Source organism: Bos taurus, chromosome 16, assembly GCF_002263795.3.
Source record: "Bos taurus isolate L1 Dominette 01449 registration number 42190680 breed Hereford chromosome 16, ARS-UCD2.0, whole genome shotgun sequence".
NCBI classification, from domain to species: domain Eukaryota; kingdom Metazoa; phylum Chordata; class Mammalia; order Artiodactyla; family Bovidae; genus Bos; species Bos taurus.
This window is the reverse complement of record NC_037343.1, coordinates 30,730,755-30,756,955: the sequence shown is the minus strand read 5'-3', so window position 1 is coordinate 30,756,955 and position 26,201 is coordinate 30,730,755. Positions and strand designations below refer to the sequence as shown.

Here is a 26,201-nt window from a genome sequence, read left to right as displayed (position 1 = left end):
CTTTCTGGCTTACTTCACTCTGTATAATCAGCTTCAGTTTCATCCACCTCATTAGAACTGATTCAAATGTATTCTTTTTAATGGCTGAGTAATACTCCATTGAGTATATGTACCACAGCTTTCTTATCCATTCATCTGCTGATGGACATCTAGGTTGCTTCCATGTCTTGGCTATTATAAACAGTGCTGCAGTGAACATTGGGGTACACGTATCTCTTTCAGTTCTGGTTTCCTCAGTGTGAATGCCCAGCAGTGGGATTGCTGGGTCATATGGCAGTTCTATTTCCAGTTTTTTAAGGAATCTCCACACTGTTCTCCATAGTGGCTGTACTAGTTTGCATTCGCACCAACAGTGTAAGAGGGTTCCCTTTTCTCCACATCCTCTCCAGCATTTATTGCTTGTAGACTTTTGGATCGCAGCCATTCTGACTGGTGTGAGATGGTACCTCATAGTGGTTTTGATTTGCATTTCTCTGATAATGAGTGATGTTGAGCATCTTTTCATGTGTTTGTTAGCCATCTGTATGTCTTCTTTGGAGAAATGTCTATTTAGTTCTTTGGCCCATTTTTTGATTGGGTCGTTTATTTTTCAGGAATTGAGCTGCAGGAGTTGCTTGTATATTTTTGAGATTAGTTGTTAGTCAGTTGCTTCATTTGCTATTATTTTCTCCCATTCTGAAGGCTGTCTTTTCACCTTGCTTAGAGTTTCTTTTGTTGTGCAGAAGCTTTTAATTTTAATTAGATCCCATTTGTTTAGTTTTGCTTTTATTTCCAAAATTCTGGGAGGTGGGTCATAGAGGATCCTGCTGTGATGTATGTCGGAGAGTGTTTTGCCTATGTTCTCCTCTAAGAGTTTTATAGTTCCTGGTCTTACGTTTAGATCTTTAATCCATTTTGAGTTTATTTTTGTGTATGGTGTTAGAAAGTGTTCTAGTTTCATTCTTTTACAAGTGGTTGACCAGTTTTCCCAGCACTACTTGTTAAAAAGATTGTCTTTTCTCCATTGTATATTCTTGCCTCCTTTGTCAAAGATAAGGTGTCCATAGGTACGTGGATTTATCTCTGGGCTTTCTATTTTGTTCCGTTGATCTATATTTCTGTCTTTTGTGCCAGTATCATACTGTCTTGATGACTGTGGCTTTGTAGTAGAGCCTGAAGTCAGGCAGGGTGATTCCTCCAGTTCCATTCTTCTTTTTCAAGATTGCTTTGGCTATTTGAGGTTTTTGTATTTCCATACAAATTGTGAAATTATTTATTTGTTCTAGCTCTGTGAAAAATACCATTGGTAGTTGATAGGGATTGCATTGAATCTATAGATTGCTTTGGGTAGTATACTCATTTTCACCATATTGATTCTTCCAATCCATATACACAGTATATTTCTCCATTTATTAGTGTCCTCTTTGATTTCTTTCATCAGTGTTTTATAGTTTTCTATATATAGGTCTTTAGTTTCTTTAGATAGATATATTCCTAAGTATTTTATTCTTTTCATTACAATGGTGAATGGAATTGTTTCCTTAATTTCTCTTTCTATTTTCTCATTATTAGTGTATAGGAATGCAAGGGATTTCTGTGTGTTGATTTTATATCCTGCAACTTTACTATATTCATTGATTAGCTCTAGTAATTTTCTGGTGGAGTCTTTAGGGTTTTCTATGTAGAGGATCATGTCATGTGCAAACAGTGAGAGTTTTACTTTTTCTTTTCCAATTTGGATTCCTTTTATTTCTTTTCCTGCTCTGATTGCTGTGGCCAAAACTTCCAAAACTGTGTTGAATAGTAGTGGTGAGAGTAGGCACCCTTGTCTTGTTCCTGACTTTAGAGGAAATGCTTTCAATTTTTCACCATTGAGGATAATGTTTGCTGTGGGTTTGTCATATATAGCTTTTATTAGGTTGAGGTATGTTCCTTCTATTCCTGCTTTCTGGAGAGTTTTTATCATAAATCGATGTTGAATTTTATCAAAGGCTTTCTCTGCATCTATTGAGATAATCATATGGCTTTTATTTTTCAATTTGTTTATGTGGTGTATTACATTGATTGATTTGCAGATACTGAAGAATCCTTGCATCCCTGGAATAAAGCCCACTTGGTCATGGTGTATGATCTTTTTAATGTGTTGTTGGATTCTGATTGCTAGAATTTTATTAAGGATTTTTGCATCTATGTTCATCAGTGATATTGGCCTGTAGTTTTCCTTTTTTGTGGCATCTTTGTCAGGTTTTGGTATTAGGGTGATGGTGGCCTCATAGAATGAGTTTGGAAGTTTACCTTCCTCTGCAATTTTCTGGAAGAGTTTGAGTAGGATAGGTGTTAGCTCTTCTCTAAACTTTTGGTAGAATTCAGCTGTGAAGCCGTCTGGACCTGGGCTTTAATTTGCTGGAAGATTTCTGATTACAGTTTCAATTTCCATGCTTATAATGGGTCTGTTAAGATTTTCTATTTCTTCCTGGTTCAGTTTTGGAAAGTCGTACTTTTCTAAGAATTTGTCCATTTCTTCCACGTTGTCCATTTTATTGGTATATAATTGCTGATAGTAGTCTCTTATGATCCTTTGTATTTGTGTGTTGTCTGTTGTGATCTCTCCATTTTCATTTCTAATTTTATTGATTTGATTTTTCTCCCTTTGTTTCTTGATGAGTCTGGCTAATGGTTTGTTGATTTTATTTATCCTTTCAAAGAACCAGCTTTTGGCTTTGTTGATTTTTACTATAGTCTCCTTTGTTTCTTTTGCATTTATTTCTGCCCTAATTTTTAAGATTTCTTTCCTTCTACTAACCCTGGGGTTCTTCATTTCTTCCTTTTCTAGTTGCTTTAGGTATAGAGTTAGGTTATTTATTTGACTTTTTTCTTGTTTCTTGAGGTATGCCTGTATTGCTGTGAACTTTCCCCTTAGCACTGCTTTTACAGTGTCCCATAGGTTTTGGGTTGTTATGTTTTCATTTTCATTCGTTTCTATGCATATTTTGATTTCTTTTTTGATTTCTTCTGTGATTTGTTGGTTATTCAGCAGTGTGTTGTTCAGCCTCCATAAGTTGGAATTTTTAATATTTTTTCTCTTGTAATTGAGATCTAATCTTACTGCATTGTGGTCAGAAAAGATGCTTGAAATGATTTCAATTTTTTTGAATTTACCAAGGCTAGATTTATGGCCCAGGATGTGATCTATCCTGGAGAAGGTTCCATATGCCCTTGAGAAAAAGGTGAAATTCATTGTTTTTGGGTGAAATGTCCTATAGATATCAATTAGGTCTAACTGGTCTATTGTATCATTTAAAGTTTGTGTTTCTTTGTTAATTTTCTGTTTAGTTGATCTGTCCATAGGTGTGAGTTGGGTATTAATGTCTCCCACTATTACTGTGTTATTGTTAATTTCCCCTTTCATAGTTGTTAGCATTTGTCTTACATATTGCAGTGCTCCTATGTTGGGTGCATATATATTTATAATTGTTATATCTTCTTCTTGGATTGATCCTTTGATCATTATGTAGTGTCCTTCTTGTCTCTTTTCACAGCCTTTGTTTTAAAGTCTATTTTATCTGATATGAGTATTGCTGCTCCTGCTTTCTTTTGATCTCTATTTGCATGGAAAATCTTTTTCCAGCCCTTCACTTTCAGTCTGTATGTGTCCTTTGTTTTGAGGTGGGTCTCTTGTAGACAACATATATAGGGGTCTTATTTTTGTATCCATTCAGCCAGTCTTTGTCTTTTGGTTGGGGCATTCAACCCATTTACGTTTAAGGTAATTATTGATAAGTATGATCCCATTGCCATTTACTTTATTGTTTTGGGTTCGAGTTTATACACCATTTTTGTGTCTCCTGTCTAGAGAATATCCTTTAGCATTTGTTGGAGAGCGGGTTTGGTAGTGTTGAATTCTCTCAGCTTTTGCTTGTCTGTAAAGCGTTTGATTTCTCCTTCATATTTGAATGAGATCCTTGCTGGGTGCAGTAATCTGGGCTGTAGGTTATTTTCTTTCATCATTTTAAGTATGTCGTGCCATTCCCTCCTGGCCTGAAGAGTTTCTATTGAAAGATCAGCTGTTATCCTTATGGGAATCCCCTTGTGTGTTATTTGTTGTTTTTCCCTTGCTGCTTTTAATATTTGTTCTTTGTGTTTGATCTTTGTTAATTTGATTAATATGTGTCTTGGGGTGTTTCACCTTGGGTTTATCCTGTTTGGGACTCTCTGGGTTTCTTGGACTTGGGTGATTATTTCCTTCCCCATTTTAGGGAAGTTTTCAACTATTATCTCCTCAAGTATTTTCTCATGGTCTTTCTTTTTGTCTTCTTCTTCTGGGACTCCTATGATTCAAATGTTGTGGCATTTAATATTGTCCTGGAGGTCTCTGAGATTGTCCTCATTTCTTTTAATTTGTTTTTCCTCTCTGATTCATTTATTTCTACCATTCTATCTTCTATTTCACTAATCCTATCTTCTGCCTCTGTTATTCTACTATTTGTTGCCTCCAGAGTGTTTTTGATCTCGCTTATTGCATTATTCATCATATATTGACTCTTTTTTATTTCTTCTAGGTCCTTGTTAAACCTTTCTTGCAGTTTCTCAATCCTTGCTTCCAGGCCGTTTATCTGTGATTCCATTTTTATTTCAAGATTTTAGATCATTTTCACTATCATTACTCAGAATTCTTTATCAGGTAGATTCCCTATCTCTTCCTCTTTTGTTTGGTTTGGTGGGCATTTATCCTGTTCCTTTACCTGCTGGGTATTCCTCTGTCTCTTCATCTTGTTTATATTGCTGAGTTTGGGGTGGCCTTTCTGTATTCTGGCAGTTTGTGGAGTTCTCTTTATTATGGAGTTTCCTCGCTGTGGGTGGGGTTGTAACAGTGGCTTGTCAAGGTTTCTTGGTTAGGGAAGCTTGTGTCGGTGTTCTGGTGGGTGGAGCTGGATTTCTTCTCTCTGGAGTGCATGAAGTGTCTAGTAACAAGTCATGAGATGTCAGTGGATTTGGAGTAACTTTGGGCAGCCTGTATATTGAAGCTCAGGGCTGTATTCCTGTGTTGCTGGAGAATTTGTGTGGTATGTCTTGCTCTGGAACTTGTTGGCCTTTGGGTGGTGCTTGGTTTCAGTGTAGGTATGGAGGCGTTTAATAAGCTCCTATCGCTTAATATTCCCTGAAGTCAGGTGTTCTATGATGTTCTCAGGATTTGGACTTAAGCCTCCTGCTTCTGGTTTTCAGTCTTATTTTTACCTTCTATACAGCACCATTGATAAAACATCTAGGTTAAAGATGAAAAGTTTCTCCACAGTGAGGGACACCCAGAGAGGTTCACAGAGTTACATGGAGAAGAGAAGAGGAAGGAGGGAGTTAGAGGTGACCCAAATGAGATGAGGTGGAATCAAAAGAGGAGAGAGCAGGCTAGCCAGTAATCACTTCCTTATGTTCGTTCCACAGTCTGGACTGCTCAGAGATGTTCATGGAGTTATACAGAGAAGAGAAGAGGGAGGAAGGAGACAGAGGTGGCCAGGAGGATAAAGGGGGGAATCAAAAGGAGAGCGACAGATCCAGCCAGTAATAAGTTCTCTAAGTGTCCTCCACCATCTGGAATACACAGAGATTCAGAGAGTTGGGTAGAGAAGAGAAGCAGGAGGGAGGAGACAGAGGTGACCTAGTGGAGAGAAAGGAGAGTCCAAAAGGGGAGAGAGCAGTCAAGCCAGTAATCTCGCTCCCAAGTACAAATAGGTACTGAAGATTGGGTTCTTAAAGGTACAAAATTGATAACAAATACCAAAAAGCAAAGATTAAAATTCTAGAGTAGAGGTTGGATTTTCAAAAATACAGTATTTTCTTTAATAAAAGACAAAAAAAAAGTCACAAAAGTTATTTTTAAAAAACTATATATATGAAGTTTGCTTTAAAAAAGTCTTTTTTTTTAAAGTAATAGTAGGTTATAAAAATGAAAATTAAAGGAGCAATAGAGGACTTAAAAATTTTTTTTAAGTTAAAATAAATAAAAAGAAAAAAGAAAGGAAAGAATGATCATAAAAATAGTAAAAATATATCTAGGACTTTCTTTGGTGGTGGTGTGGGCAGTGTGGGGTCAGTTCATTTTCGGATAGTTTCTTGGTCTGGCTTATATTTCTCAAGATCTATAGGCCCCTTCCTATGTAGTCAGTACTAACTACAGGGTTTTAATCTATTGCACCTGTCCCTTCCAAGGCGGTTCCCTCGGTTTTAGCTTCTGTTTGCTGGTCTCTTCAGTGTCTGACTTCCGCCCTGACACAAGGGGGTGGTGGTGGACACTTTTAGGCTCACTTGTTCAGTCGCGCTGTGGGGAGGGAGGGACGCTGCAAACAAATAACACTGGCCTGTGCTCCTAGTGTCTCAGCCACACTTGGCCTGCCCCCACTCACGGTGCATGCACCCCCCCTGCCCATACAGCTCAGGCTCTAGGTTGCTCCGCCGGAACCGTCCAAGGCCGGGCCTGGGCTGCATGCACCTCCCAGGTCTAAGCCACTCAGGTTCAGGCACTCTGGTAGTCCTCAGAGGCGCAGACTCCATTGGGCCTGTGTTTTGTGCCCTTCCCAGCTCCGAGCAGCTCTTGAGTGATGAGGTGTTTGGCGAGCGCGGTCGCTGCGCGGTCACCTCTTCCGTCCCTGCCGCTTGGTTTTCTGGGTGTACAACCGGCCCACCTTCTCAGGCGGATGACTGTCCAGAACCCCAAGAAGTCTTAGTAAGCAAAGAAGCCTGCTTGCAGTTTGGTAGATAATGTCTCTCTGGGGCTGCAATTGCCCCCTTCCGGCTCTGGCTGCCTGTCACCAGAGGGGGATGGTCTGCAGCCAGCTAATTCTGTTCCGCCCTTTGTTCTGTGTGTGGGCCTGGCAGTGTCTTAGGGCTTTTCCTGTGGTAGCTATCCCACAGTCTGGTTTGCTAGCCCAAATTAGTTCGCTGTGATTACCCGTGAGAGCATTCCGGCCTATCCTTACTCTAAGCCATGCAGCCCACGCCTCCCTGCCCAGCCCCACTTGCTAGTGGCGGGCGCAGGCATCTGCGCTGCTTCTCCGCTGGGAGAGTTACCGTTGGGCTCCTAATCTGTGGGTTTTAATTATTTACTTATTTTTCCTCCCTATTATGTTGCCCTCTGTGCTTCCAAGGCTCGGCACAGACTTCGGCAGTGAGAGTGTTTCCTGGTGTTTAGAAACTTCTCTGTTTTTAAGACTCCCTTCCTGGGACGGAGCTCCGTCCCTACCTCTTTTGTCTCTTTTTTTGTCTTTTATATTTTTTCCTACCTCCTTTCGAAGACAATGGGGTGCTTTTCTGGGTGCCTGATGTCCTCTGCCGGCATTCAGAAGTTGTTCTGTGGATTTTACTCAGAGTTTAAACGTTCTTTTGATGAATTTGTGCTGGAGAAAGTGATCTCCCTGTCCTATTCCTCTGCCATCTTAGGACTGCCTCCCAGCTCTGTACCTTTTGATCAATATCTCCCCAACTGCCCCCACCAGCCCCTGGTAACCATCATTATATTACTTTGCTTCTTTGAGTTTCACTTTAAAATTTTATTTTTTAGATTGCACTCATAAGTGAAATTATATAATATTTGTCTTTGACTAGCTTATTTCACTCAGCATGACGACCTCCTAATTCATCCAAGTTGTCATACAAGGTAGCATTTCCTTCTTTCTCACTGTTGAATAATACTCCATTGTATCTGTGCATCACCTTTTCTTCAGGTGTTGATCCATTGACAATAAGCCACTTGGGTTATTTCCATATCTGAACTACTGTAAGTGATGCTGTAATGAACCTTAGGGTGTAGATAATCATTTTGATTCTTGATTTTGTTCCCCTTGTGTGCATACCCAGAAGTGGAATTGCTGGATCATCTCAGAGAAGGCAATGGCACCCCACTCCAGTACTCTTGATTCTAGAGAATCCCATGGACGGAGGAGCATGGTAGGCTGCAGTCCATGGGGTCGCTAAGAGTTGGACACTACTGAACGACTTCACTTTCACTTTTCACTTTCATGCATTGGAGAAGGAAATGGCAACCCACTCCAGTGTTCTTGCCTGGACAATCCCAGGGACAGGGGAGCCTGGTGGGCTGCCGTCTATGGGGTCGCACAGAGTCAGACACGACTGACGCGACTTAGCAGCAGCAGCAGGGTAGTTCTAGTCTTACGTTTTTGAGGAGTGTTTGTACTGTTTTTCATAATAGCTGTACCAATATGCATTTCCACCAACAGTTCGATCACATTGTTTTCTTGGTATTGAGTGGTTTGAATTCCTTATGTATTTTGGATATTAACCCCTTTTCAGATGGATGGTTAGCAAATATTTTCTCCCACTTCATAGATTGTCTCTTCCCTTTGTTGATTGTTTCCTTTACTGTGCAAGAAGCTTTTTAGTTTGATGAAATCCCATTTGTCTACTTTTGCTTTCGGTGCCTGTGCTTTTGGTGTCATGTCCAAAACAGTCTTACCTACATCAGTGTCAGGAAGCTCTTCCCCTATATTTTCTTCTAACAGTTGCATGGTTTAAGGTCTTACTTTCAAATCTCAATTCCATATCAAGTTGATTTTTTGCATATGTAGTAAAATGAGTTCAATTTCATTCTTCCACATATGGAAAGCCAATTTTCGTAGCACTCTTTGTTGAAGAAACTATCCTTTCTCTAATTGTGTGTGTTCTTTGCATGTTTGATAAAGATCATAAATGTGTAGAAACAAATCTGTTGCTCTATTGTGATGCTCTATTGTGTTCTGGTGTTCTGTGCATCTGTTATTATGCCAACTATGTTATTGTTGATTACTATAATTTTGTAGTAGTTTTTGAAATCTCATAGATGCTATTAACTTTGTTGGTTTTTTTTTTTCTTTTTTTTTTTGCTCATGATTGCTCTGGCTATATGTTATCTTTTATGGTTCCATATAAATTTTAATACTTTTCTAATACTTTCAAAAATGCCATTGCAATTTTGATAGAGATTCCATTGAATCTGAGGATTGCTATGAGTAGCGTAGTTATTTTTTAATTCTTCCAACCCATGAGCATAGTATATCTTTACATTTATATTTGTCTTCAATAGCTTTCAGGCTTCCCAAGTAACTCAGCTGGTAAAGAATCCATCTGCAGTGCAGGAGACCCCGGTTCAATTTCTGGGTTGGGAAGATCCCCTGGAGAAGGGATAGGCTACCCACTCTAGTATTCGTGGACTTTCCTGGTGGCTCAGGTGGTAAAGAATCCACCTGCAATGCAGGAGATCTGGGTTCTATCCCTGGGTTGGGAAGATCCCCTGGAGGACAGCATGGCAACCCACTCCAGTAATCTTGCCTGGAGAATCCCTGTAGACAGAGGACTCTGGAGGGCTACTTTGCCAACAAAGGTATGTATAGGCAAAGCTATGGTTTTTCCAGTAGTCATGTATGGATGCAAGAGTTGGACCATAAAGAAAGCTGAACACCAAAGAATTGATGCTTTTGACCTGTGGTGTTGGAGAAGACTCTTGAGAGTCCCTTGGACAGCAAGGAGATAAAACCAGTCATTACTAAATAAAGGAAGTCAATCCTGAATATTCATTGGAAGGACAGATGCTGAAGCTGAAGCTCCAATACTTTGGCCACCTGATGCAAAGAGCCGACTCATTAGAAAAGACTCTGATGCTGGGAAAGATGGAAGGCAGGAAGAGAAGGGGGACAACAGAGGATGAGATGGTTGGATGGTATCACAGACTCAATGGACATGAGTTTGAGCAAGTTTCGGGAGATGGGGAAGGACAGGGAAGCCTGGCGTGCTGCAGTCCATGGGTTCGCAAAGAGTCAGACGTGACTGAGCAACTGAACAACAACAACAGTAGCTTTCATGTACTTTGTTAAATTTATTCCTAAGTACTTTGTTGTTTTAATACTATTGTAAATAAAATGGTTTTCTTTTTCAGATAGTTCGCTGTTAGTATATAGCATTGCAACTGATTTTTATATGGTGATTGTATATCCTGTAACTTTACTGAAATCATTTGTTGGTTCTAACAGTTTTTTAGTGAAGTCCTGAGGGTTTTCCATCTATAAGATTATATCATCTGCAAACAGAGACAGTTTCACATCTTCCTTTCTGAGATGGATGCCTTTCATTTCTTTTTCTTGCTTGATTGCTCTGACCAGAACTTCCAGTACTATGTTGAATAGGAGTGGTGAGAGTAGGCACCTTTGTCTTGTTCCAGATCTTCAAGGAAAATATGTTAACCTTTCATTGTTGAGTATGATGTTATCTGTGAGTTTGTCATATATGGCTTTTATCATATTGAGGTACATTCTTCCGTACCTACTATGTTGAGAGTTTTATCATTAAAGGATATTGAATTTTGTTAAATAATTTTTCCCACATCCATTGAGGTGACCATGTGTTACTTATCCTTCATTCAGTTAATGTGCTGTGTGACATTGATTGGTTAATGTATGTTGAATCAACCTTGCATCCCAGGAATAAATTCTGCTTGATGACAGTGTTCGATCCTTTAAATGTGCTTTTGAGTTAAGTTGTTGAGAATTTTTGCATCTGTATTCATCAGAGACATTTATTTGTAGTTTACTTTTTATGTAGTATCTTTATTTGGCTTTAGTATCAGGGTAATGCTGGCTTTGTAAAAATGAGATTGAGACTGTTCCCTGCTCTTTGATTTTTGGAAAAGTCTGAGAAGGATTGACACTAATTTTTCCTCAAATGAATTCTACCAGACATTTAATTCATAGGTGAATTTTGTTTTCGTTGTTGTTCAGTCATTCAATTTTGTTTGACTCTTTGCGACCCTATGGGCTATAGCCCTCCAGGCTCCTCTGTCCACAGGATTTTCCAGATAAAAATACCGGAGTGAGTTACCATGCCCTCCTCCAGGGGATCTTCCCGACCCAGGGATTGAACCTGGGTCTTCTTCATTGGCAGGTGGGTTCTTTACCACTGAGCCACCTGGGAAGCCCCTTGGTGAATTCTACCAAACATTTAATGAAAAATTAAGAAGAATTTAATTAAGAAAAATATAGAATTTGGATGATTAGCCTTATCACAGTCTTACGTGATTTAATGTCTTGGGTATAGTAGTGTGGCTGGGAGGAAAAGGAAAGAAAACAGTATTTATCTTAGTTTCTTTGTAGTTCTCTATAGAAAGCTTCTCTTCCTACATTGGCATTACCACCATTGCAGTTAGAGACACTGATGTCTAGAACAGTCTTTTGAACTCTGTGGGAGAGGGAGAGGGTGGGATGATTTGGGAGAATGGCATTGAAATACATATAATATCATATATGGAACAAGTCGCCAGTCCAGGTTCGATGCACGATACTGGATGCTTGGGGCTGGTGCACTGGGATGACCCAGAGGGATGGTATGGGGACGGAGGAAGGAGGAGGGTTCAGGATGGGGAACACATGTATACCTGTGGCGGATTCATTTCGATATTTGGCAAAACCAATACAATATTGTAAAGTTTAAAAATAAAATTAAAAAAAAAAAAATTAGAAAGCAGAAAAATCATTCCTGTTTTTCACAAATACAAAATAAAATGGCAGGCCATCTCCAGGCCGAAGGCATCTTCAATCATGGTGTGCATATACTAAATTAGTGAGAAAGAGCCTTCCTGAGACGGACTAGCTGAAGGTAAGTACAGATTCACACAGTCTACTCGATTTCAGTATGAAAATTAGAACTCATGCTGAGATTTCAGTGAAGGGTAAAGTTATAATGTGTTATGTTTAGAGTTTTAAAATTTGGTGTGTTATTTCAGGAGCTCTGGGCCAAGGATTTATTTGCTGATTTTTTTTTTTTTTTCCAAGTTTGTTTTACTCTTTTTTACTAGGAAGAAAGTTTCTGTGACCATTAGCTCTGGACATCTGATTCCCTCTGCTCTCCTGGGCTCCAGAGGTAGTTCTAAAGTTATCAGACCAGAGTTTAGAGAAGAAGGCTTAACTTCTTTAGCCTTTGATATGATAGCCACATTTACTTTCTTATTTAGTGCTATTTCATTTGGAGCAAGGTATGACTTCAAATTATAGTTAATTCATTTTTCCTTTGGGAGAGTCAAATTTTTTGTCAGATTTTAACCTTCATACTTTTCTTTAGATCTCTCTTTTTTTAATATTCTTAATTAAGAATATAGATTCTTAATCTATAATGTATTGTAAATAGAAAAGTTTATATAGAACTAACAGAATTGCTTCTGTTAACTAATTGCTAATAGAAAGAATCAGATGTCAAGCAGAATCTTAACTTAATGAGGAAAATAACTTGTGGCTTCTGTGGGTTTTTTTTTTTTTTCCTATAATCAGTTTTATTTGAAAATTTTATCGTTAAAAGGCATAATTATTATTAAGTGTTCTACCATGATGGAAATTTATTCTAACATGGGCATTTTATTTACTCTCAAAGGACTTTCTTCAGAAGATAGCACACCTTTAATGCAAGAAAATATACTACATGTAGTGACACATGCCGTTAGTGATGAAGAATCTGCAGAAGTAAATGCTAACGATCAACTGGAAGCCTCAAAGTTGGTTCTGCAATCTCTGTTCTCACTTATACGAGGTGAAGTTGAGCAGTTGGATTCAAGAGCACTTCCCCTTTGCCTTCACCAGGTATCTTGCTGAACTTTGAATTGCAGCCTCACTGAAATTCTGGGGCCAATATTTGTAATAATCTAAAATCCAATTCTCTGTAATTGATTCTGCTCCACCTGTCATTGGTGAGTCCAGGAAAAGGTGACTTTGGATCAGTAGCTGGTAGGAAATCTGGCATATCACTGACTGGTGGCCACATGTTGGCTTGGATCATCAATCTATGGCTCATACAATCACTAGCTGCTTTTACTTGGTGGTGGTGGTGGTTTAGTCACTAAGTTGTGTCCGACTCTTGAAACCCCATGGACTGGAGCTGCCCAGGCTCCTCTGTTCAGTGGGATTTCTCAGGCAAGAATACTGGCGTGGGTTGACATTTCCTACTCCTGGGGAATCGTGCTAACCTAGGGATCAAACCCGCATTTCCTGCGTCTCATGCATTACAGGCAGATTGATTACTCCTGAGCTGCCAGGGAAACCCCTTCTTTTACTTAGTGTGTACAAAAGAGAGTCATTGTCTACAAATGAGTCAATGTAGAAAGTGCTTAGTAAGTACCAACAAGGTACCCAAAACTAAGCTAGACACTAGGGAAACAGATTACCTAAGAACATGTCTTTAAGACAGACACTGTGGAATAGGAAAAGCAATTATGTAGCCAACTAATGGTAGAAGTCTGTATAAAGTATTAGAGTAGGTGTGTGCTTCAGGTTCAGCAAAAGCACAAATGCATGATTAACTTTGTCCTTTGGACATTAGACAGAAAGAAGGTGATTCTTGAGCTGGGTTTTGCAGGATTTATAGGCTCACAATAGATAAAGAAAATGAACTGGTACAGAAAGAGATCAGCCTTTGCAAAGACATGACTGGGATATCATTTTGAAGATTAAGATGGAAGAGAGATGGGAATTAAGATTGGATAACTTGTAACATTAAGGTCTTGCTTTTAGAGGCTGAGAGCTTTTAATTATGGAGGTGCCAAAATTAGAATTCTAGAAATATAATTCTTGATGATTGAGAGCGTAAACTAGAAGATGGAGAGCCTGGAGACTGGGAGACCTTAAGGACAGTAATACGGAAGGTTTTTTACATGAGATAATTCTGAAAAGATTAAGGTATTTATGAGCTGTGTTTTATTTTCTTTTTTTAAAATGAAAATAATTCATATATGGGAATGGAAGAAGCTTCAATTTTATTTCACTCACTCTTCCTGTTCATTAAACATTTGCAATAAGCAGGGAATAATTTTTTTTAAGTAAAATAGCTTTTGTCCCAATGCAGGAAAACATATGTTCTTACAAATTTATATTACCTCCTTGGTGGGCTTGAAGAATGCCTTTGAGAAAATGTGTACTACTTGTTGACCTCTCGTGTGCTGGTAACATATATAGTACATGTTAACCATAGTTGAGAACTGTAGTTGAGAACCACCAATACCAAGGCAGCTTTGTAATCTTTGATCCTTCTTTAAATTTGTACAGTGGATTGAGTTTGTAAAGGATATTTACACTAATGGTTATTTCATTCTCCAAACAATTTAGAGAGACATTATAATCATCTTTACAAATGCGAGATAAAAGACTCCCTCACAAAGCAAGTTCCTTATAATTGTAGGGCTTTGTTTTGTGCTCAGTTGCTCAGTCGTGTCTGACTCTTTGCAACCCTGTCTGACTCTGTAGCCCACTGGGCTCCTCCATCCATGGAATTTTCCAGGCAAGAATACTGGAGTGGGTTGCCATTTCCTACTCTAGGGTCTCTTTCTGAACCAGGGATCAAACCCACATCTCTCAAAGCGTGTGTTTTGGGGACAACTTGACAGAAATTTGAATACTGACTGTGTAATAATACTACTATTGCATCATTGTCAAATTTCTTGAGATTGATAATGGAATTGAAGGTCATGTAGGAGAGTGTCTTCATTCTTGGGAAACACACGTGAAAGTAGTATTTAGGAGTAAAGTTATATAATGCCTGCAACTTAAGATATTTCAGTGGGAAAAAACGTGTAAGAAAGGGAAAGAAAAAGAGAAGATTTGGCAAAATGTCAATAATTGACAAATCTAAATAAAAGGTATATGACTGTTGATTTTACTATTCTTTGAAGTCTTATGTAGAATTTCAATAAAAAGTTGGGGAAATGGACATTTGGAGTAAATAGAAACAGCTAAGTGTAGCCAAATCTTTTCAAGCAGTTTATGTCACTGGGCTATTGTTACATTAATGTAAGGAAAATGCTCTTTTCTACTAGCAAGGTGATCCTATAGCTGAAGCAGATCTAGTAGAAAATCACATTTTTAGGCAGGAAGATGATAACAGTCTTGATCAGATGCAGATTATTTAATTTGTTTTAATGTCTCAAAGTAGAACTCCACCTTCATCCCCTAGGAATATGTCAGTTTGCTAGTCCTGTAGGTTATGCTTCTGAAATACCTCAGCAGTCTGTCCTCTCCTGGCAAAGAAGATTAGAGAGTATATTGGTGGCTTTAAAGTATGGGCTCTGGCTCTACTTTAAAATCTAACCCTAACCCATACTAACAAACTAAGCAGCTTTTAGTTTCATCTTCTGTAATGTTGTAGACGACTCAGTGAAATACTGCATGTACAAGTACTTAACATATCAATAACACTTGGTATGCTTAACATAAAAGTAATTAAACATTAGCGGTGTAACTATATTTCTCTGTCACTAATTCAAACATTGCTTGTTGGAAAGAGATGGCTGAGACTGCAGTAAACTGAGACACCAGGGCAACAGCAGTCAGCTGATGACTGCCTTCCATAGTCCAAGAATACAAAATATCCTGTCAGTTACTCTCAAGGGAAACACAAGTTAGAGAGAAGTGGAGTGACTTGTTTTTCCCCATTATTTAGTAATTCCCAGAAGTTCACACTGTGTCTTTCACTTGAATTTGACAGCTGTTAACATTTTGCCAGATTTTCGTTTCCCCTCCTCCCACTCAACCCTACCCCACATATTTATTTTCCATGAAACATCTTAAAGTAATTTTCAGGCATTACATCACTTCACCCTTAAATACTTGCACATAAATTTCCCAAGAACAATGACACTCTCCTAAATAACTTACAATGCCATTATCAACCCCAAGAAATGAGACGTTGGTTTAATATTATTTAATATAGAGCCTATATTTGTTTCTTCATGTTGTTCCACAAATATTCATTATAACTAGTTTCCCTCTGATCCAGGATCCAGTGAAGGAGCACACATTGCATTTGGTTGTGAACATTCTTTAATCCTTAGTAATCCAGAACAATTCCCTGCATTCTGTTTTATTTGTTGGTTTATTTTTGCTTTTATAACATTGACACGTCTGAAGAGTTAAGAGTTCTTGTAAAAATGTCCCATAATTAGGATCTGTCTGATTATTTCTTCATAAAGTAAAAGAGGAGAGTGAAAAAGTTGGCCTAAAGCTCAACATTCAGAAAACTAAGATCATGGCATCTGGTCCCATCACTTCATGGCAAATAGATGGGGAAACAGTGGAAACATGTCAGACTTTATTTTGGGGGGCTCCAAAATCACTGCAGATGTGATTGCAGCCATGAAATTAAAAGACGGTTACTCCTTGGAAGGAAAGTTATGACCAAACTAGATAGCATAATAAAAAACAGAGACATTACTAAAGGTCCGTCTAGTCAAGGCTATGGTTTTTGCAGTAGTCATGTGTGGACGTGAGAGTTGGACTGTGAAGAAAGCTGAGTGCCGATGAACTGATGCTTTGAACTGTGGTGTTGGAGAAGACTCTTGAGAGTCCCTTGGACTGCAAGGAGATCCAACCAGTCCATTCTAAAGGAGATCAGTCCTGGGTGTTCATTGGAAGGACTGATGTTAAAGCTGAGACTCCAGTGCTTTGGCCACCTGATGCAAAGTACTGACTCATTGGAAAAGACTCTGATGCTGGGAGGGATTGGGAGCAGGAGGAAAAGGGGACGACACAGGATGAGATGGCTGGGTGGCATCACCGACTCGATGGACATGAGTTTGAGTAAACTCCAGGAGTTGGTCATGGACAGGGAGGCCTGGCGTGCTACAATTCATGGGGTCGCAAAGAGTCAGACTTGACTGAGCGACTGAACTGAACTGAACTGAACTGAAAATACATTGGGCAAGAGTTCTACCTAGGTGACATTCCATATTCAGATGACGCTTGAACTCACTCCAGAGTGGCCTTTGTGCCACTACCCCACCAGAATTGCACTGTAAACGCCAGGATTGATCTCCGTATTGCACACTCATGTGAATCTAATTGTTAGTCCTCAGTTTTCTTCCTACCAGAAGTATTAGAAGCTCTGACAAGTTGATCACATGCTCTATTTTGCAGCATTTTCTTTTGCTTTTTAGGACCCCCCCACTTTCCACTTTTATATCTTACCTCACTGGATATGCCTTCTCTGGGTCATTTGTTGAGTCCTCCAAATTTTACTGATTGTTAAACATTGGAGTTTTTGAGGATTCAGTCCTGCAGTATAGACTAAACATCCAGCTTCCTGAGGCATCTCATGGGCCTCTCAAACTTAAGATGCCCAAAATCAGACTTTGACTTTTTTTTCTCCCTTTTGTTAGATGGCATATCCATCCCTCTAGTTGCTGAGACCAAATACTTTGAAGTCATCCTTCACTTTTCCCCACGTCCATATCTAATCAGCAGATCCTGCCAATCTATTTAAAAAATATATGTAGATTCTGATGTCTTCTTTCCTCCTTCATTGCCGCCATCTTGATAGTACAAGACACGATCAGATTTCATTCAGATTCTTGCAGTAAACTAATTGTAGAACCCTCTCTGCTTTACCTTTATTTCCATCTAGGTTTTTTTCCCCTTCCTCTACATAGCAGTCATTGTGATCCAGATAAAATGTTAGTTGGGATCATGAGACTTCTCTGTTCAAAGCCATCCATTGACTTCTTTTCACATTGAGAGTAAAAGCCAAAATTCTTACCATGGCAAGACACTCCATGATCTGGCCCTGTTACCTCTTAGACCTTAATTCCTAAAACTCCTTCTTATTCACTTCTTTCCAGGTACACTGGCCTCCTAGCACTTCCTCAGCTATACCAGGAATGTTCCTATGTCAGGGTCTGTGATATTTCCTTTTCATCCTTTCTCAGGAAGTCACTATATGATGTACTCCACCAAAACAAGAGAGTAAACCAAGGAACAGGAAGATTAAGATAAAAGAAAATGGGGTGCTACCCCGGAGACGGGTGAAGGGGTTCTCTAGGAGAAGAGAGAGTCTTAGATGACAGCTTTGTACCAAGAAGGAGAGTGTACCCACTTTTATTTGAGCAGATCAGAAGGGTCTGGGGAGAAACTTTTATATCATTTTCCGATTTCTGAATATTTGGTGTGTCTGAATACATTGAGGGAAGTTTTCAACTCTGATAGACTAGCGTTGTATAAGCGATAAGTGCATGGAAAACTATACCAAAAAAAAAAGGAAAAAAGAAACTCCAGTGAAAACAGAAAGTTTTCATGAAAGGAAAAATAATGAGAGTTTACTACATGGCTTACTCATAATAAGGTAAACATTAAATGTTTGCCTACCTTTTACTACAATATAACAGCATGGGATAGGTCAATATGTGAGAGAAAGTATGTGTGGTATATGTTTGTAGGGGAAGGAGCAAAAGACTCAATCCCCATTTTCTAAAACTGAAAAAAAAAATCAAGAAATAGAAAATATAAGCATAATATTTAGAGATACAGCATTTTTTTAAAAAGAGATATCTTAGTGCTTGCTCCTGAAGAAAGGAGAATCGAACACGAACAGCAGGGCCTTTCTTAAACACATCTTATAGAACCGTTTAACTCTTTAAACCATGTAAATATATATATTTTTGATAAAGGTAAGAGGTAAAAGAAGAAGTTTATAATTCAAACATAAAGTGAGAATAGTTTCTAGGTTAAGGTGGTGACAGTGGAAACACAGAGAGGTGAATTTGAAATCTTGACCTAGGGACTCGGTGTAGATAATGAAAAAAGGGATGATAAAGAAATCAGAGAAGAGTAATTCTAGGAATACCCAGTTAGGAGGAATGGTAGTTCCACTGACAGAAATAAGGAAGTATTAATGGAGAGTTAATTACAGGATAGTTACTATTTCTAACATATTATATGGATGAATATATGCCAAAGGACATTTGATATTAATGACTATGATCACTGCAGATATTCACTTACGTTTTTTAGCTCTTGGAACTCTTTTTTTCTTTTGGCACTTAATATGTTTTATTGATTCTTGTTTTCCAAGCATCCATTGTACATCTCTGTCAGTATTGACATAACAGTAGTAATAACAGCCTCAATGATAAGAATACTAAAATAGGAAATACTGTTTTAGTACCACTATTCTAGGTTTTTTAGGCCATTTAATCCTCACAGTAATACTGTCAGAATGACACATTATTATAACCAAAGAAGATTTTTTTTTAACTTGTCTGACGTCACACAGCCAATAAGTCATAGAGACAAGATTCAAGTCCATGTCTGGTTCCAGAGTCCACACTAAAGTTCTTGGATCTCTCGAAGATTCCATTTAAAAATTACTTTTCTTGGGGACTTCCCTGGTGGTCCAGTGGTTAAGACCTGCACTTCCACTGCAGGGGGCATGGGTCTGATAGCTCATCAGGGAAGTTCCACAGACCGTGTAGTGTGGCCAAAAAAGAAAAATTATTTTTCTTGGGTGTGAGTAATCTCTTATACACTGACGTTGTTAATATAATGGCAGGTTAGCTTTAAGTGTATAACCTAAGTCATAAACTTGAGAGTTTTTCCTATAGACGTGAGAAGAAGTTCAAGTGCTGTACTCTGTGCTCAGTGAGCATGTCATGAAACTCATCTCAGACTCAAGCAGGAAATGGCTTCACTGGGATCCTTGAAGCCACTCTGTGGGACTGCGGACAAACACATACGCCTTCCTAATTCCTTTTTGTTCCCAGTAGATAAAAGATACTTTAAACCAGGAAAACTGGTTAAAATTACTTAAAATTACTGCCCTCCCAAAGTGATTTTCAACTCACTTCTTCACGATTCTGCTCTGCACTGGTAGAGTATTTCTGGTCCAGAGTCAGCAAGTGCAACCCGTTTTAAGCACTTGCTGCTGTGTCCTGGGCACTGTACTAGACACACGTTCTGTCTCCAGGAGCTGTAGGTATTACTGACCCTGTTTTACAAATAAGGAAGCCGAGGTTGAGACATGAAATGACACGTCCAGAGTCACACAGCTGGTAGTGGCAAAGCTTGGTCTAGAACACAGATTATTCACCTTCAAACTTTCATGTTTTTCTGCTCTACCAAGCTACCTCCTGTATTTAGACATTTGGGGCATCAAAGAAAATCACACCTTCTTTTACCCTGCTCGACTTGTCAGGAGTAGGTTTTTATAGGAGAAGGCACCCTGTGTATTTATTTTTCAAGCTGCCCTTTCACCTGGAAGTGCCTTTTTACTTTTGAGGCCTTGGGTTTCATGATCCTGTCTTTATGGTTGCACCTATGGGACTGGAACTGTCCCAGAAGTCTGAAAGCTAATTGATTAAGCTGACAATTTACAGAGAGGTGATTGGGTCCATCTATATTGTTGTTTTGCTCCTGGAAGAATATTAGATATATAGAATAAATTTTAAGCTAGGCAACTATTTCCTTTAAAACTATACTTTTTCCACTGTGGGATTTAGAGAAAAAAACATTCCTTTTTTATTTCTGATTTATAGGTTTGACTGGCATTTTACTGCTCTTTGTACTGATAGTTTCCTGGAAAGTAGAGGTCTTGATCCATAAACAGAATACCTTTTTCATTAGAGACTTAGGAAAAATCAGGGCAAACTGAAAGTGTAAACTACTTAATGAAGTATTTTAAGTATGACAATAGTCAATTCATGCAAATATTTCTCCATGTATACTTTTGGTTTTACTGTTCTATTGATAAATGCTATATCTGAATAAAGGATTCCAAAGTTTTTAGACTCAAAGAATTTTTAAATTTAAAGTTGCCCTAGAATGAATCTGCTAAGGGATATGCCTCAGCTGGGTGCAGAGGCTGAGTCCCTGGACCTTGCCCTCCCATCCAGTGCCCTTTATCCCATGCAGCACTTTGTATCTATTCCAAACATCATTGCTCAACTAGTAGCACTTGGTCTGTCCTTTTCTGAAATATCAAAAGAGAATGAAAAGTCTGTGTCCCCTGAGGTAGTTTGTGAAATACTAATGAGACCAATGGGTTTTAAGATCCCTTGTGACCTGACATAGTTCAGTTTTTTAGTTCATGATACAGCCATCCTTTCATTCATGTTCTACTTTATAAGCCTCGATAGCATCTCTCTCATTCTTTAGAGTTCTTATTCTAAACTCTAGTGAATCAGTGATGTTTGCTTTGACTTGAAATAGAATAGAAAGAATGAGATTGTGTACAGACCAAAGAATGTCTGTGTTTGCTTTTCTTGAGACAAGTGACTTCAAAAATGTGTCTTGTGCCTAGAGTCATATTTTTTTCTGAACTGGCGAATATGGTTAAGAGTTTTCTTAGTTTGATATCAAAGATTTTGAGAGTTTCAAGGTTTTGGTTTCTTCCAAATTTGTCTTTTTATTCAACTGTTAATTTAACTTTCTCTGTTTTTTATTTGTTTTTAACAGATAGCAGAGTCTTATTTCCAGGAGGAGGACTGTATCCTTTTTTTAATTACAAGAAGAAATGCCTAGAACGCTTAGTGAACTGCCCACTTTTAAAATTGAGATTTACCTACAATGAATGTATGATCTGTTGTTGTCACTGGATTTTGTTTCATGGACCCATGTGACCATCTCAGAAAACAAGATGTAGGACATTTGTTACTCCAGAAAATTCTCTAGAACCACCCAAGTTTGACCTCCTGTGGACAAGCTCTAATTTTACCAAAATCTAAATATTTGTGTGTGGAGGAAGGGGAGAATGCATGTTGCAAAAAAATAGAAACCCATTGGATTTGTTTTCTTTTGAATTAAACAGAAGTACAAAGCAAGTAATATTCATATGGTAGAGTTTGTCAGCCATATTATACACAGCAAATCTCATGACTCTTATTATAGCTATATATATATATATAGCAAAGGGAAGATTTGCTATATCTAATTTGCAAAATTTGCTATATCTATTGCTAATGAAGAGTTCTTCATTAGCGATAAACAGAATAACTGTTGTCAAGGAAGACTGCATGTTAACTTTTGTTTGTGCTGTCTCTTCAGTCACGTCCGACTCTCTACAACCCAATGGACTGTAGCCTGCCAGGCTCCTCTGTCCATGGGATTCTCCAGGCAAGAATACCAGAGTTAGTTGCCATGCCCTTCTCCAGGGGATTTTTCAGACCCAGGGATTGAACCCACATCTCTTACGTCTACCTGTACTGGCAAGCAGGTTCTTTACCACTAGCACCACCTGGAAAGCCCATAACTTTAGTAAAAGAAAGATTTATTCCTTCCATTTTTTAATTTCCCTCTCTTAAAATTGTTTTTATTTTTTCAGAGAAGGTCCAATATATACACTTTAGAGAGAACTCATCCTAAGTATCTTTATTTCCCCATTTGTGTGATTTCTTTTTTCTCCTAACCTTACTGATTTTCACTACAGATTGGGGGACAAGCAGTTGTCATCCTGAACCCCTATCAAGTAAACTAGTAAAGTGTGGTAGAAACTTAGGGCAGTGGCTGTTCATCACTAAGTCTGGAGGAAATCAAATTCTTAAGGAAATGAAGCTTAGGACTACCCAAATGATGAGTATGATGTAGTACAGTGCAGAGCACATCAGCTTCCCTGGGAGCTTCCTAGAAATGCAAACTCGTGGGCTTTAGAATCAGAGCTTCTGGGGATCAGACTCATAAATCTGTATTTTACCAAGATTTTCAAATAACATTTATGTTCAGTAAAGTGTGAGAAACATTGGTATATTTTTAAGTTATGAGCAGAGGAAAATAGAATTGTCTCTGCTTCTCCCTGGTCTATTTTATGATCCCTGGCATATATTTAAGACACAAATGAGAGAGAGAACTAAACCTCTGAGTGACCATGGGAAGACTAAAAAGCTAACAATGAGTTTTTTCTCTTCCTTCTTTCTGGGTCAACATTTAGAACATGGCCCAAAGGAAGGTAGACAGTTGGACAGCTTATCCTGACCTCATATAATGCTAAATGTGTGATACAGATGGAGAAGGCAGAAATTCCTAAGAAAATCTACCAAAAAAAGTCAAATCACATAATTATAAAAATCACTATGGCAAGTTAATTTACAAAAAAAAAAAAAAGCATTCAGTGAAAAATAAGGATCACGTGGAGTTGAAATCAGAAACAAACATTTGACTAGAGGGTAACATAGTGGCTTGACAGAAGGTAATTTAAGGAGAGAAAAAGGAGGGGGAACACTTAGATTACGGATTCCATATGGGCCCTATTTCCAATTAAATTATATTTAATTGACTCTGCTAGAGGTATTATTAGCAAGCAGGCATTTCTTGAACATTAAAACCTTCTCTTTGTGTCTCCTGTTTACTGATAGAATAGAAACCAGGTAGCTTACTGCATGATATGCAACATTAAAATTTACCTACTTCAAAACCAAAAACCCTTACTTTTTTGTTTAAATTTAAAATTATTTAGAGCCCTCTCAGTTTTTTATAAACTTCAAAATTCTCAGTTAATCTAAGACATTATTCTGTAGCCTGGATTCCTATTTTCCTTAAATTTTCTGTTCAGATGAGAAAGCAATGAAATTCATTCAGCTCGAACGACTGTATCACGAGCAATTGCTCGCAAATCTTTCTGCCATTCAAGAACAGTGGGGTGAGTACAAACTAGAGTGCAGAATTATCAATAATCTAACAAGTTGCTATCTAGAAAGTTAACATATTTGACCTGGTTTTCTAGGTCAGGAAGTAGATGTTTCTAGTCAAGTTAGTGTTGCAAAGAAAGTAGCATTTTTACCGCAAGTTTACCTCATTTTAAGAAAGTTTTTGTCTTTGTATTTTGTTTTTCATACAAGTGCCAAGAAAAGAACACTTGCAACTTTTTCATTTCTTCTGATGTCCTTGGCTGATTTAGTCTCTGGGATATATACTTAGATTTAAAAACAATCACTTAGCTATTTCTGTGTTAACTTTGGGCTGAAAAGATAATTTTGCATGATAATCTTTATCAGTAGAGCCAGTTAAGTATTTTCCCTTCTAAACATGTTTTGTAATAGCTAGTGACTAACAAATATTTTAAATTTAGAAACAAAATGGAAAACTGTACAACCACATACAGTTACACCTTTGAGGAATTCAGAGAAAGGATTTAATGGTGAAGATTTTGAACGGCTTGCTAAATTTTGTGCAACACATCAAGAGTAAGTACTTGACTGTTTACAGTGAATTGGAATAGAATATTGGAGAAGCATTGTAATACTGAATATTTAAAATGCAGAATTCACTTATTTGTTTTGTTAATGCTAACTGGAGAAATTAAAATTAATAAAATGATTTGGTTCCTTTCTCAGATTTTATCTGTTTCTTACACAAAACTTAGCAAAAGGTCTGTTTTACAAAATTCAAAGCACCTTCTAATTAGAAATTTTTTAATGTAACTTCTAATTTCAATTAACTTTTGCTTAAGAGGTTAGGTGATTCCGATGGAAAAATTTGTGTTAGGATTTTTATTACAATTGTTTTCCAGTGTTTCTATGTCTGTCTCTGTATGTTGTAGTAAAAACACACTTTTAAGAGTAGCCTGATACTGGAATGCAAATGCATTTAATCAGAATACCAGATAATTTTAAATTATTTGATTTGTATCAAAGAGTTGGATTTTTAAAACTGAACATAGTAATAATAAAGCACTTAAGTATATATATTTTAATTATTATTTGAAGACTCAGAATTATAAAGGTGAGGGGATATGATAATTATTTTAAACTAGTGCAGATTTCTGGGATGTACAATTTTCTTGTGTTAGTTTGAACTTTTAAAACAGTCTTTTTATGGATTCTGCATTATGACCTAATTTTAATATGTTAAATAGGTTAACTTTTGGCTTTGTAAAACTTTTAAATAATGGAATATTAAAGATAGATAAGGGAGATTGTTTTCTTACTTTCAAAACATTCAATATAGATACTTTTCTGCTCTTCCCAGGGAACTAATAATTGTTTAATCTGTTACAAATGTTTTAATTATTTAAAAATAAAGAATTATTGAATCTAATATAGACGTGACTCTTTTTCTTTTTTTTCCTCTTTTTAAATATAAGGCAACTTGCCAACACATAATGTTTTTTTCATTTTTATCGCAGTATAGTTGATTCATAATGTGGTGTTAGTTTCAGGTATACAGCAAAGTGAATCAGTTATACTTTTATACATATACCCACTCTTTTTTAGATTCTTTTCCCATATAGGTCATTACAGAGAATTGAGTAGAGTTCCCTATGCTATACAATAGGTCCTCATTAGTGCCAACACATAATTTAAAAACTAGTCTTCAGTCACACTGCTTCACATCTCTAGAGAATTTCTACTAGTGAACAGTAGATAGTATTGTAAACCAAACCTAAAATTGTATGCTTATATTTGATAATTCCCCAAAATTATACACCTAAAATTAATACAAAATGTTTGACTATTACAATACACAGCTGAATTTTTACCTGTACAGATACATATATGCAACTAATACTCTGACCAAGAATCAAAACAGTCCAGCCCCTCAGAAAGCACCCTAATTTGTGTACAAAGCCAGCACCCATCCCCTCAGATAGTAACTGCTCTCTGAGTTCTGTAACACTGTATTTGCCTGTCCTGCAGTTTTACATAAATGTTATCACACAGACTAGATTTTTGTATCTAGCTTTTTTGCACATGATTACGTCTGTGTTACATGTTGCTACCTGCAGTGGTAATTTGCTCTGCTTTACTCCTATGTGGATTCATTATATGACTGTGCAGTAATTTATTTATCCATTATATTGTTAATAGACATTTGGATTGTTTCCAGTTTTTTAACATTATGAATAAAATGGCTGTGAACATTACTGTGTATACTTTTTGGTGAATGTATGCATTCTTTTATCTTGAGTGTTCCCTAAAATATATTTACAGATTACGTCTTTTTTTATCCTTTTCTGTGGAAAATGTGAATAAAATTATCTTCTACCATAATCAACTTTCGACGATAATGACATAAACTGAAATTTTAATATGTGTAAAATACTCTTGAAATACATGATTAGCAAAGGTTGACATTTTTTCCCCTGCTGACTCCCAGTATTTATAGCTTCTTTGGAGGTTTTTCATTAGTTATTGGCCATCTAAGATTAACACATGATATAGTTGCACTTTGAACTGTTGTGAACCAGTGGTAATGTTTCAGCAGTGGAAATGTTCTGTGCTAATATTAGAATCCGGAGAAGCTGTATTTTTTTCTTTTCTTTTTTTTTTTTTTTTTACAGCCGTTTCAGTGACATTTGTTTGGAAGCATTTTGCTGCTATAATATTTTTTTTAATTCTTTTTTCCCCTCTCTCTCTTTTTTCCTACAGTCCTCTTTTATCCAAAGATAAGGTAAGAGATTTTCTTTGAAAATGTTTATAGGAAAAACGTGTCATGTTTTGTTGTATGGACTGG

General features: G+C 37.5%; 1 protein-coding gene across 4 annotated transcripts in view; it reads left to right on the top strand.

Moving 5' to 3' along the window:
* CNST (consortin, connexin sorting protein) overlaps positions 1-26,201 on the top strand; it is a 98,272-nt gene that overhangs the window by 45,178 nt on the left and 26,893 nt on the right. For all 4 annotated transcript variants that reach the window (XM_005216835.5, XM_015475049.3, XM_005216836.5 and 1 more), the window contains 5 exons: positions 12,379-12,584; positions 21,213-21,243; positions 23,302-23,388; positions 23,818-23,932; positions 26,117-26,138. In XM_005216835.5, the coding sequence (XP_005216892.1) occupies positions 12,379-12,584; positions 21,213-21,243; positions 23,302-23,388; positions 23,818-23,932; positions 26,117-26,138 (461 nt within the window). The remainder of the gene's footprint in view (positions 1-12,378; positions 12,585-21,212; positions 21,244-23,301; positions 23,389-23,817; positions 23,933-26,116; positions 26,139-26,201) is intronic.